Raw genomic sequence first — 13,248 nt, 5'->3', positions numbered from 1 at the left:
TTAGGTCAGTTTGGATTTCGTTACACAGAATGTAATTGCTGCAACATCTGGTTTGAGCATTGTTGGTATTTTGAGTGCTTTTTGAGTTAATGAGGAACCTCTGTCTTGTATACAATATTCACCCTTTTCACATTTGTTGGGGTTATTTACTTCACTGCACCATGGGATGCCAGTTAAAAATATGTTACTTCATCATTGCATCTTACTTTTCCTACTTTGGGAGAGTTTTGTAACAGAACCTAAATCTGACTAAACTTGTTGAGTGTATGTATGTATGTACGTATGTACATGTGTCTATGTGCATGCGTATGTATATATGTGTATACATATGTGTTCTTATGTATGTGTATGTACATATGGATATGTTTTATATTTGTATACTCCATATTTTATATTAGCTCCTTAAAGGAATTCTGCTGGCCATCACCAGGAAGAATCCAAAGCGCTCTCTCTGTTCTTGTCTAAAAAATTGGTATTGTCTGTTTGTCTGTGTGAAGCCAAAGGCAATTTTCCACATTGTGGACAAATAAAAGTTCTAATCTAATCTAATCTAAAGCGGGCACCGATTTTTGTAATCAACAGATGGTTGTGATGTGCTCGGGTGACAGCTCAGAGACCGGAAACATCCCAAAGCATGACAGTCTGCTGGCTCATGTGAATTACTGTTTTTGTCCCAGTGCCAGTAGCAGGACCTCAAGAGTGTCGACCCAGTCATTGTTCTCAGCAAGTCTGACTTGATTGACATGATTTCCGTCGCTTTCATTTAACATGGCCATCCCTGAGCATCGCTGGGAAATCTCTCTCCAGTGAACAGCTGACAAGTGACACACATCATCCTGTTACCGGGTAAAAATCCCAACACACATATCTCCCATGAGAGAGAAGTGTTTATTGATTTATTTTCTGCCTGCATAAACAGAAGAGAGTTTGACAGAAGAAATCAGGGGTGCTCACTGTGCTCTTAGCTAAAATTTAATACTGCTGTTAACAACAATACTGCTTTTATATTCTCCTTTACAACTCGAAATGTTCTACAAACAGTTATTGATTCAGATGACCAAGTTTTTAGTTCCTATTCTTGAGGATATTTATTTCACGTGCTCTCTGAAATAAAGGGGAAACCAACATTCCAAAATAGATTCAACCTTTAAAAAAAGGAACTATTAGATTGTACATGTCATTTCTTTATTGAAAACTAACTATGACTTTTATGTGAAAAATAGGAAAATCAAGACCACCTCCATTGGTGATTGTACAAGTTGCAATTCAGATCGATATTATGACCATAACAAATTCTTACAAATCTATGTGAGAAGGCTGGTGAAAATGCCAAAATATGAAATTTGAAAACATGAGTGATGTGAATGACTGATAAAAATGTACACAGCATTTTTGATTGAGACATATTTCAAACATAAATATAATGTACATTTTTGCAGCTCAACAACATTTTCTTCAACCACTGAAGGCTGACAGAGCTTCTTATGAGGGTAGTTTAATAGCATGACCAAGAAAAAAAGGCTAATACAGATCGAGAAACACCTGGGTGTGGATTGTTAAGTTTTTTCAGGGAGCTCTGGTTGAGTTTAATCTCTCCTGCCTCGGCCATTCTTCAGCCAGGTCACAAACTCCTTGGCAGCCTGGTCCTGCAGGTAGGAGCTCACATCACTGGTGTAGGTGCCGTCTGCATGGCGTCTGAATAGACTCCTGTGGATACATAACACAGTCGAAAAAGTGTAATAGTTCAGCCGAAAGCAAAGCTGATTTCATATGATTTGATTAAATATTACGTTAGAATCTTAAAAAATTCAACCACAACATATTTCAAACTTGAATTATGTGTCATGTAAATCATACAATGAAACCAAGTTGATTCAGTAAGAAAAAAGGCAAACTTACCCATTCCTTTTTGAATTCTTAAGCCACTGGACAAAGTCTTGTGCTCTTCTTGTCTCCAGGTATTTGCTGTAGTCATTGGAAAAAGTTCCCTCTGAATGTCTCTTCATGTTTGGGAGCTCAATGGGTTCACTCAGCATGGAATTTTCAGTCAAAAGCCTAGAAAACAAAGGATATGTTTCTATAAAAAGTCTATAAAAAGTCTGCCCTGCAAAAATGTTGTTTTGCAGAAACAGTGTTTAAAGTGTATTTATCATTAATGGCTTTAAAACCATTATGCTCCATAACTTCCCTAGACAGTGATTTAAAATAAACTTTTCCCACAGCATTAATAATTTTAAATGACAATAACTAATAAATAAAATTTGCTCTATAGTAGACCCTGTTTCTCAGCTGCCTCTTTGAGCTCTGAAGTGTCTTTGTCTGTCTCCCCTTGGGTTGTAAGACTGTAGCGCTCTCATCTAAAAAAAAAAAACCCACTAATACTGTTAAAAAGTCAATTAAAACTGTAATACTTGAATAAGTTGAAAGACACCAGATTCAGTACTTCCCTTAAAAGATTTAAAATCTCAGGAAATTAAGTGCACACTTCCTTATTTGAGTCAAGTGCATGATTGAGGATGTTGTCTCATGATGAGACCTGTCTACTCTAAACCTCCTCAAAAGGATCTCAAGATACTCAAAGCTTATTGGCTACAGTAAAAGCTTGTATCTTACATGGGGTTTCGGTCTGTGTCCTGATCAGGTGCCTGCCAGCTGCTTTGGACAATGATGAGGAGCAGGAGTCCAGCCAAAGAGTGAACACTCGTCATTGTTGTAGCCCCTGAAAGATGAGGAGAGGAGAGAATGACACAATTAGAATATTTCAGCTTCAAGTAACAAAATGTTATGTGGACAGTTCAGATGTTTGAAATGAAAAACATGAAATTACTCACCTGTGCTGCAGTCTGTTGAGCTTCCAAGAGAGTAATAATAAATTTCTATGATTGGTGCCCGCCTTCTCCCGTGGTTCCTGAAGCTGTTTCAGTTTCCCCTCTTTATCACCTCACTCTTATATGGTGGAGTCGTGGAGCATTCTCCCAGGTGACTCCCCCCGTCACTGACACCTCAGCGGATCCTCTGTTACTCTCAAGCCATTAGTCAGCTTCCGTCTCAGTCCACTGAATGTATTTGACTTTGTTTAAAAGAAAAAAAATTGCGAATGGACGATAAAAGCTGCTACAAATCTACCCCGACAAATAGAAACTGACAAATACTGATTAACAGGTGTTCAAAGTACTGTCAGTGTCATGACACAGAACACTGTGATTCATTTAATGTTATTAATCTTCCACAGAGTAGATCTAAATTGTTAACTAGGATTCTTTATTTATTAGTTATTGCATATGAAGAGAATTATAGTTCTATTAAAACTGAGGACTGTAACTCTAACTTGATATGACCACTCATGACAATATTAAAACATGTTGGCTGTTTTTAGTGTGATGGAAAATGCATATTGTTGCTCTAATCCTAATCAATTTTTTTTAAGATTAAGGATGTATGGGACAGAAAATGTAATAAACTCAAAGTTTATTTCTCTTCCATAAGGACATTACTGCAGCACATATTTTAACACTCCACAACAAATCAGTGCAGTGCAATGCAGACATCATTTCCATATTAAACAAAAAATCCTAAATGCATGCAATGGCTTTTAGTATGTATAAAAAATGAAAGATAAAATATAAATGCTCATTTGTATGAGCAATAGAGACACCATTGCACATAAAAACAATTGTACAGGGATGAACCTTACACAAAAACATACACAAATTAGACACAAATAACCTGCGGTAATGTTCTATCAAAATGTTGTCACAGTTTTCACATCTATTTGGGATTAACAAGGCATTTCTGCAGGAAGTGGCTCATGAGGTTATAGGTGTGATGGTAGGCTGATCCTCTGAGTGTGTGGTCCTTGTCAGTGTACCACTGAAATTAACACAAAAGAAGATTACACATAGATTCTCACACTCTAAGTTACATTTTATTATTTATCTAATTATGTATCTTTTTAATCATATATATTCCAGGCGGTACTCTGTAATACATGCCATTTTTTCAGGTGATACTTCGATATGTTCAACTCCAATATTAGCCCCACTTCCCTCAGCCAATATTTACCATTGCTTCAAAGTCCACTTGCATGTCCACCAGAGCTTTGGAGATCTGAGCTGCTTGCTGGAAATGGACGTTGTCTGTACAGGAAAGACAGCACTTTCACTACATGAATGAACATTCAAGCTTGCGTTTCCATGAGGGCAATCAAGTGCATTCGTGCAAAGCTTAACTGTTCTATCTGGTACACTGTTGAGAAAATAAGAGCTAAGACGTGCTTCAAAAAAACATATTGTTGAACATACCATCTGCTGTGCCGTGAACCAACAGATAGTCCACTGTTTTGAAGTTCTGAGCTCTGGCTGTCACTGAAGAATTCTGTTGAATAAAAGAAAGATCTCTACTTTAGTAACATACTATGTGTTCAGATCCATAATGTGCAGTAGCTACAAGTTGATTGGTATATCATTTACTTTGTAGGATTCTGAGTTCTCAGTGGGCTTGCCCATGTAGCGCTCAGTGTACACTGCATCTGCAAAGGAACACTCAATAAATGTTAGCATTTTACAGACCATGAAACACTGAAATAAAAAAAAACACAGGATACATAACACTTTTCACATCTACATGATGGTTACCCAAGTCTAATAAACTGAGTTCAAGCTTAAGACTCCAACTTGAAGTGAAAAAAATGATGTGGTTCAAAGTAAGTCATATCGTTTTTGCAGCAGCTGATTGGCAACTACTAGCAAACACTGGCATCTCTTTACCAAACTGATATTAGCAGAGTGTCAAATTTGGTCATATCTATTAAAAGATGTCTGCAGAATCGGTTGCTGTAGACAGTTTTTAATAATAATAATAATAACTGGTATTTATTTAGCGCCTTTCAAGAAACCCAAGGTCACTTCACAGGGTCAGGTAGGGGGTCCGGGGGGTAGGTGGGTATAACACTATCTAACGGGGGAAAGGCCTTGAGGAAAAGGTGAGTTTTGACTGCTTTCTTAAAAGTCTGCAGCTAAGCCAGGGGGGATGGAGAGGAGACCCAGGTCCGAAGACCGTAGGTTCTGGGATGGAGTGTGTTGGTGGAGGAGGTCAGCCGGGTATTGGGGGGCGAGGGCATGCAGGGATTTGTAGGTGAGGAGGAGGAGCTTATAGGTGATGCAGTACTTTAAAGGGAGCCACTGGAGGTGAATGAGAGTGGGGTTGATGTGCTGCCAGGGCTTGGTGTGCGTGAGAACCCTGGCAGCTGAGTTCTGCACGTTGTAGTGGGGTTAGTCCTGACCAGTCACTAGGACTTAATTGGGTGCAGCAAAACAGCTTACGAAGGGACAGGATACGGTCTTGGAACACCTTGGCTATCATCTGTTAGCTTTTAAGACATCTGAATGCACTCATATAAAGACATTTGGCTCCAACTCCACTCTTACATCTGAAATCGTGAGTCAAAATGCACATGATACAACAAATTCAAGTCTTTGTCTCGAGTAGTCTGCTCTGAAGTATCAGCAAATGCTACATTGTGGACAGCTGATGACTTTTGAGACTGCACTGTCTGTGGGTAAAGTTCTTGTCACATTTGATGGGAAGAGAGAAAATTGTAACCAAATAAGGTAATATATCTGGTCCTGTTGCATTATTTTATCCCTCAAATAAACTGTTGATAGATAGGTAGTGTAACTATTTTAGAAATTCAAGTACACTTTAGAAAGTAGAAAACTGAAGAGGTGTTTGGATGTATACTTACCATAATATTCCCACTTGGCTACTGGGGCAACTGCTATCCCACACTTTAAGAGTCCACTTCCAGCACCCAGGGCCATGGAGGTGACGTAACCACCGTATGACTGAAGTCATTTTGAATGAGTTAAAGCTTTAAACAAATGGGTAGGTATACAGCAGATACATAAAGAGTGACAAGACTGTGAGTTACTTACCCAGCCCCATATCGCTATTCTGTCTTTATCGATAAAACCCATGTCGATGAATTTCCTACAACACAGACATCATTTTGACTCAGCAAAAACGATCTAACCTTATTTCAATTTCCATGACTTTACAGTGATAATATTACCAAAGCATTTACAAACATTATCAAAGATCCTGCTTTCTGAATATCATGACATTAACTTTGTCTACCCCGCTTCAGGGTGCCTGAGATGTCACAGAGGTGACACATTTTTACCTCACAGCTGTTAGCTGATCTTCAACTTCAAACGTCCCAAGGCGCTTGTAGATGGAGTGCAATATTTCGTCACCTTGATAACCACTTCCCCGTCCATCAAAGCTGGCGAAGATGATCCCGTGTGAGCTGGAGAGGTACGTCCCCCAGTTCAGCTTGAAGCGATAGTCCACCCTCTGACTACAGGGGCCACCATACCTTTACACGACAATCAATGAAGCAGTTTAATGTTAACATGTGTTCTTCTTTCAGATTAAACTGTGACAGAGTGCTAAGAGGTGTTGGTTACTCACACATCAATGAGAAGGGGGTATTTTTTAGACTTCTTGAAATTTGGTGGCAACATCATTTGATACCAGAGATCTGTTGACGTAAAAACAGATGTTTCTAATGTAAAAACAGGCTTGTTTACGCTTTGAAAATGGGGATTGAACTCTGTGTGGTGATTACGTCATCAATTGAACCTTCATTTGAGGCGATTTGTGAGTCAAAATGGAACTCATACATGTGTGGTGGAGCTTTCAATGTGCATATACTGAGAATGGACTTTACAATAAAGTGGAAGATATCAGTTAGTAAAGTTTAAGCTTTTGAAATAAAAAAATAAAGTTCATGCTCAGTTTTGAGTACACTCAGTTCATACAGTTTTATTTCCTCTGTGTGGAAAATCATACCACATGGCAAAAAAAAATAATTTGAGGAAGAGTTGGTAAACTTATTATTGGTGTCTCACCAAATCCTGCGATCTTCAGTGTGCCATACTGCATAGTTGGCATTTGAAATTCTGACAGCATATTTTCCAGCTCCTTGTTGTCCTCAAGAACAGAGAGCTCTGTGAAAAAAGGTGATGGTCAAACATGGTCAACCTTTATCTAAGATGAAATCGGTTTTATCTTTTAATGATTTTGAGAGAGTTATACATGCTTTTATTTCAACTCGACTGGACTACTGCAATGCACTTTATAACTTTTCTTTTAACTGGCACCCGTAAGCAAGAGCACATAACCCCCATCCTTGCCCCCTCCACTGGCTCCCTGTTTATTTTAGGGTTTATTTTAAGATTTTATTGTTTGTTTTTTAATCTTTAAATGGAATCGCTCCACAGTACATCACCGACCTCCTGCAAAGCTACACTCCCGTAAGGTCTTTGAGGTCTACAGGACAGCTTCTTGTAGGCCCTAAGACCAGGCTGAAAACCAGGGGTGGCTGTGCCTTCTCAGCATTGGCCCCGAAACTGTGGAACGAGCTACCCCCCCCCCCCCCCCCCATGTTAGATTGTCCCCAACATTACTGACTTTTAAATCCCACCTTGAAACATATTTTTACTCCTTGGCTTTTAACCCAGCTTGAGAGTTGTGTGGTCTCTGTCTCTGTCTGTTCTTTTATTGGATTTTTATTTGCTGTTACAGTTTTTTTTATTCTTTTTAAGTGTTCTATCATGATTCTTTTACTTTATTCTATTTTATTTTCTGACAGCGTTTTATGTACTGTGTGTTTTAACTAATTTTACCTTACTGTGCAGCACTTTGCTAAACTTGATTGTTTTTTTAAATGTGCTATATACTGTAAATAAAGTAGAATGGATTGAACCTAGAAATTATTGAAACCTAAAACAAAAAATTAATCCATCAACACTGTTTTAACTTTATCCTTGAGCATAATGATCTCCAACGGGCCTGTGGCAATCACAAGAGAGCGAACAGCCTCGAGCAATCCTTTGCTTTAGGCCTTTTTTCTTTATCTATGCCTCTGCCTGCTCTGCATCTACATGTTGTCTGTATAAAACTGTGTAGAATAAATCAAGGGGGGGTTATAAGGGAGGAGACATTATAGATTGGGCAGATTTAAAAGAAATAAAAATAACATGGTTTCCTTATGAAATGGTACAAAGAAGACTTGATATTTCAACTCCAGGCCTGGGGTCAGAACACGAAACTTGTTTGTTTTCATGAATATACCTACCTTTGACTGGCCCCGTGTTGTCCATGAGTGTGAAGAGGGGAAACCCAGGTCCTGTTGACACAAAAATAGAAAATGCACAAATACTTGAAAATACATTTCATTTCAGAAATAGCTTTTAGTCGCAGATGTTCCCCTGCACATCCAACTTGAATGATTTCATTGCTTGAGAGGACATGTGGATGCGTAACTGACCATAGCAGTCCATTCGGTAGTATGAGGCGTCAAAGCTGAAGTAAGCAGAGTTGTACTGACACCTGTCCTCCTTCAGGCTGCAGGTGAGGCACTGAGGGGCCGAGGGGCTGCTTCCAATCATAACCCTGACAAACAAACAAGTAGCAACCTGCGTCACTTGTGTCATTCAAGTCATGCCAGTTCACATTAACAATGTAGAGAAAGCAAATCAAGCATACAAATAAACAGTAGAGACAAAAGAGGTCCTTACTTGTAAAGATTTCTCTTAACAGGTGTTCCTTTGTACTCATTACTCACAAAATATCTGCAGGAAGAACATATATACAAGTATTTACTGAAAGAATCTTTGTGGTCATTATTTTCTCAGAAATGTGCAGTGTCATCACTCACATGGCATCTTTTGTTAATTTGGATATGTAGATGACTTCCCACTTCCCTGAGGTAATAGGTGTTGCTTGGCCCTTAACAACATGCCCTTAGTGAATATACCACAAAACCAAAGAAACGTACCGTGCAGTTTCCTTTTCCATGAATGTAAGAGACAAAAGATACTTACATCTTTGACATAATGAATGTGTTTGTAGCCCTGAGTATCACTCATCACTTTGTAGAAACTGAGTTTGTCTTCAGCGAAGAACAGAGGCAGGGGTACGTACTACAAAATTAAGAGATTTCATACTTTTTAGAACTTCATTAAACAATAAGCCGTCAATAAAAAGTCTACAGTGGTAACTTGTTTTTGACTTACATGGCCGACCCAGCCCGTCTTGCTGGTTTGCTCAAATTTCTACAGAAAGCAGAGACATTTATTGCAGTCAGGAATCCTTTATAGATTATCTATTTTCAAATCACTTGTGATTTCTTGACCGGACAGCTACCTGACTTTCACTCCAGTTGCTTCCATCAAAGTCATAAATCTGTACAACCACGTAATTCTGTTGTCTGGTGAGCCACTGCACAGCAAAGCGTTCGTCTGTAAGCCAGTTCACTGAGCACAAAATGTGATCACTGAGTAAAGGCGACAGAGGGTGACAAGATTTTCACATCAGACAGAAAACAGGGATGTTGTATTTGCCTCTAGATCTGAGAGATGATGTGAACTAAAGAGTATACAGACCCAGAAGCAACAGAAGCTGGAGGAAGCACCTGAGAGCGGCGGGATGGATTTGTCGTATCAACCACATACAGTTTCACCGTGGTAAGGGGTGACCCAGCCTACAACAAAACACAAAACCATTGTTAAAAGAAACTATACATCACGAGTGCTGATAATGTAGTCTGTGCTTTATAAATTAGAAAGTGCCAGGGTCAAGTTGGTAAAAAGGTTTAGTCTAGATGAGGATTATCTGGATTTGGAAATCAACTTTTTCTTTTTTCAATCTTACTCTTCTGAGTCAGAAACAAGCTTCTAATGCAGATCTGAAGTTAACAGTGCTCTGAATGAGACGTTATACTGCATAGTTCGTCCTCAAAGGACACCAAGACCCGCATTTGAACTGAAAAATCCACACAGCTGCTCTGAATTAAATATTTTCTGATGTCAGCAGATATTTGGTGAATCACTTTTACAGCCCTGCTATGACATCGCTCAAGCAAAACACCATACAAAGATCAACATCTTTGAGAAAATGCTGTTTCGTTTGACTTACTGAATCAACTTTCATGAAGAGTTCAAGATCATCCAGATACTTTGATCCCAATCCTAATCAAAATACTGAACAGTATAAACTGGAGATATTATCAGAGTAAAAAGGGGATCACATAAATCAGAATTATCTGATTTTGTCATCCTTTTTTTCTTTTGAACAGCTGTAAACCATCAGATTACTTTTTAACAACTGGTACCAGAATATTTCATGTAACTTCCATATGAGAATCCCACCTTTGGGTATGGGACAGACACTGTCTCCGGGTATTGCTCAGATCCATACCAGGGGAACTCCACTTTGTGAACATTTGTATCATTAAACTCTGCGTAAGCCAGAAGTTTGCCGGTTGTGGACCACCATATTGCCCCATTTGATGCAAATACTTCCTCTGAAATGGTTAAAGAAAAAAAAAAAAATCCATTATCATCCTCTGTAAAGAGACAGAGTCACACAATTTTATAAAAAAGTGAACAATCCTTACCCTCATATACCCAGTCAGGGATACCATTGAGGATCTCATTCTTTTTCCCATTGTGGGTCAGTTGTACAGCTTCAGCGTTGACGTCAGACCTGACAAAAATGTTGTAATCTACGACGTAAGCCTGGGAAACAAAATGTTTATTTATTTGTTTATTTCAGCAGGGACAGTGTACAGCCATTTAGTTGTACCAGAATTAGCTAACAGCTAATTTACATCTGTAGTCCCTGGGCAGGAGACCGAGGCGATGCCTCTGTTAAAAACAAATACATCATTTAAACAGCTACACAATCATACATAACTACTATAAAACAACAGGGATACATTTACATCAAAACTACCGACACAATAATAGAATATAAATAGCTAAAAGCACTACACTATGAGGGTTGTTATATTGAAGTGTGATGAGTACATGATTGGGTTGGTTTTAGCCATGATTTCATCCTTAAATGACTTAAATTCAGCAAAGCTGCAGCACTCTCTGATTTTACTAAGTAATGAGTTCCAAGCAGATGTTGCTCTAATGGAGAGGACTGATTTGCCAAATTCAGAAGATCTGTGGTGTATGACACAGTCAGCTCTATTTGCTGTTCTTCCATTATCTGCACGCAATGATATAAACTCTTTTAATGGGGGAGCAGCCAGACCAAACAAAACGCTGTAACAGTGTTCAGTGTTGTCAGTGACAAACTATGAATTAATTTCCCAAGTTGTCTTCAGGTACACGGGTAACATCTATCAGAGCCCTTAATGCTGAAGTAGATCCAATACTGGTCACTTTAACTAAATGTGGAGACAAGGCTACATGATCTCAGGGTATAAACTTACATATCTGTTTCCTGTTGAGGCCCACGCAAAGTACTGCACAACAGTTGGAAGACTCTTCGTAACAAATGTTCTGGGAAGAAACATGAAAATGATTTAGAGTAACAAAGCCCATCAGTCAGATGCTAAATAATGTACTCTGTCTCAACAAAATAATTTCATAGATTACCACTTAAAAATCCGACAAAGTTGCATCAATTTTATCACATTACAGTTCTTAAAATAAGCCAGTTTATTCGTGATAAAAACATAGCAACTTACAAATTCTTTCTGTCATAGATGGAGTAAGAGGCTGTGAAGGAATGTCTCCATTTCTGTTGTAGTTCAAACACAAAACTTTAGATCAGACTTTGATATCAGGATTTTTTATAAATAAGCTCTAAGCTAAGATAACATTGTATCATTAGAATCAATTGGGTCAGACACACCAACCTATCTGGGGAACAGTTGCTCACCTTTGTTACGTTGCTTTCAAAAGCAATGTATTTATAATCTCCTGATAACAAGTAATCTGTTGCATCCACCTGGGCCTGCAGTGATAAAAACAGAAACTGAGCATTTCAAAAATATCTTTGTTGTAAATAAATGTGATTTAAAAAAAAAAAGTATATTACAAAGGTTGAATTGCTCAAATATGGTGACTCCTCCTTAGTTTCAGCATTGTGGAGGAAGACATTCCCATCTCTTGTTTTATGCAGATACTCCTTGTCTGATACAAGAGATGACAAAGTATAATGGTGTGAGTTTTACTATGCAAAATCAAATTTAAGATATTATAATGCCAGAAAGAGCACCATGTATATAGGATGTGTACCTGATATCCAGTACAAATTGTAGGATCTCCACCTAATGGTGTCATTGAAGTAATCATCGATGGTGAACGGCCTCTTCCCATCAGACTCTAAAATGATGCACATATCATTTTGAATCTTAATAACACCAGAGCTGTCTTAAACCTGGCACATTCCTAGTATGCCAGAAATTAAACATGCACACAAGGTGGCGCTATTTCAGCAGCATGCTCTGACACTGCATGCAGAAAGGCATCTTTTAAATCACATCATCATCGTCTTAACTTTGCAAAAGTAAATTAATTAGCAGCAGAACAAGCGAGAGCACACAAAATTATATACAACAGTACAGGTAAAAAAAATTAAGAAAAAAAACAGTGTTGTCCTTGACACCTGATTTGAAGCTTTAGTGCTGTTAGAGCTGAATTTGATGATTTTTGCTCACAACTCCAACAGGCAGCAGCACACACACACACACACACACCATAGAAAACATCATGCACAAACAGGCCTGAGCTGTAACTTACTGTTTACATAAAGTGCTGTGACTGTTATTAATGTGATGAGGACAGCCGCCCCTACCACCCCCCACAGCACCCTGCTGCAGACCTGGAAAAGGTGACACAAAACTTTTAGAAAAACTCGGAAGTCACACAACACAAGATGACGCTGCGTTCAGGTTCTCGTTTCATTGTCATTCATGTTTTGTTATCACACCAGTGAGCTCTTCAACCTGCCCACTTTAAGTAATTCAGTCTTTCTCAGTGTTTTTCTTTTACTCCCACAACGAATGATGATGGTACATCGATTACTGACCATGGCACAGAAGAAGTCCTTGTGAAGCTTCTTTTCAGTCTTAAAAATCCTCGAAAGTCCGTGGTGTGGCGTTTAAAGTCACTTCATGGAGAAGCAGCCTGGCTAACATAACTCTCACACAAAACACTCCTAACAATGGGTGTAACCCAAAAATGAACATATGAAAAGTGAGCTCCTTCCTTCTTCAGCTTCTCACACTTCCCGATGCATTCCTGAAAAGAAGTCCGACACCAGACCAGACTAGAGCTAGATGTCTCCCTGAAGTCAGCAAGCTTGCCCAACTTTTCCAAGAGCGCACAGCTTGTATTTAGGAAGTGGCTTTTTCAGAGGGCGCGAGTCATTCAACATCAGTTT

General features: G+C 38.8%; 2 protein-coding genes across 2 annotated transcripts; both read right to left on the bottom strand.

The window, feature by feature from the left end:
- Positions 1 to 1,208: 1,208 nt before the first annotated feature.
- On the bottom strand, positions 1,209 to 2,770 carry gcgb (glucagon b). The gene is made up of 3 exons (XM_034694251.1): positions 2,614 to 2,770; positions 1,900 to 2,055; positions 1,209 to 1,707 (listed from the first exon to the last, which is right to left on the bottom strand). Exons 1-3 carry the CDS (start codon positions 2,706 to 2,708, stop codon positions 1,587 to 1,589), a joined length of 372 nt encoding a protein of 123 aa, XP_034550142.1. The 5' UTR covers positions 2,709 to 2,770; the 3' UTR covers positions 1,209 to 1,586.
- A 681-nt stretch (positions 2,771 to 3,451) lies between these two features.
- Positions 3,452 to 13,241, bottom strand: fap (fibroblast activation protein, alpha). Its single transcript, XM_034694114.1, has 26 exons — positions 12,895 to 13,241; positions 12,606 to 12,687; positions 12,102 to 12,188; positions 11,902 to 11,996; positions 11,743 to 11,817; positions 11,549 to 11,601; positions 11,291 to 11,360; positions 10,463 to 10,583; positions 10,215 to 10,369; positions 9,450 to 9,547; positions 9,211 to 9,340; positions 9,081 to 9,119; positions 8,889 to 8,987; positions 8,723 to 8,793; positions 8,583 to 8,636; positions 8,333 to 8,457; positions 8,141 to 8,191; positions 6,912 to 7,010; positions 6,472 to 6,541; positions 6,182 to 6,376; positions 5,934 to 5,988; positions 5,744 to 5,843; positions 4,470 to 4,528; positions 4,302 to 4,374; positions 4,063 to 4,136; positions 3,452 to 3,870 (listed from the first exon to the last, which is right to left on the bottom strand). Exons 1-26 carry the CDS (start codon positions 12,895 to 12,897, stop codon positions 3,769 to 3,771), a joined length of 2,235 nt encoding a protein of 744 aa, XP_034550005.1. The 5' UTR covers positions 12,898 to 13,241; the 3' UTR covers positions 3,452 to 3,768.
- Positions 13,242 to 13,248: the final 7 nt, after the last annotated feature.

Source organism: Notolabrus celidotus, chromosome 10, assembly GCF_009762535.1.
Source record: "Notolabrus celidotus isolate fNotCel1 chromosome 10, fNotCel1.pri, whole genome shotgun sequence".
NCBI lineage: Eukaryota > Metazoa > Chordata > Actinopteri > Labriformes > Labridae > Notolabrus > Notolabrus celidotus.
Note: the sequence above shows the minus strand (reverse complement) of the source record. Positions and strands in the feature narration are given on the sequence as shown.

Excerpts from the sequence above, each read along its gene's own strand:
- gcgb (XM_034694251.1), bottom strand. The coding sequence starts at position 2,708 with ATGACGAGTGTTCACTCTTTGGCTGGACTCCTGCTCCTCATCATTGTC. Across the intron at positions 2,056-2,613 it reads GACACAGACCGAAACCCCAT|GCTTTTGACTGAAAATTCCA; the intron begins GTAAGATACAAG and ends TTTGTTTTCTAG. Across the intron at positions 1,708-1,899 it reads AAGAATTCAAAAAGGAATGG|GAGTCTATTCAGACGCCATG; the intron begins GTAAGTTTGCCT and ends ATGTATCCACAG.
- fap (XM_034694114.1), bottom strand. Across the intron at positions 11,818-11,901 it reads ATTTGAGCAATTCAACCTTT|GCCCAGGTGGATGCAACAGA; the intron begins GTAATATACTTT and ends TTATCACTGCAG. Across the intron at positions 6,542-6,911 it reads ACTGAAGATCGCAGGATTTG|ATCTCTGGTATCAAATGATG; the intron begins GTGAGACACCAA and ends TTACGTCAACAG.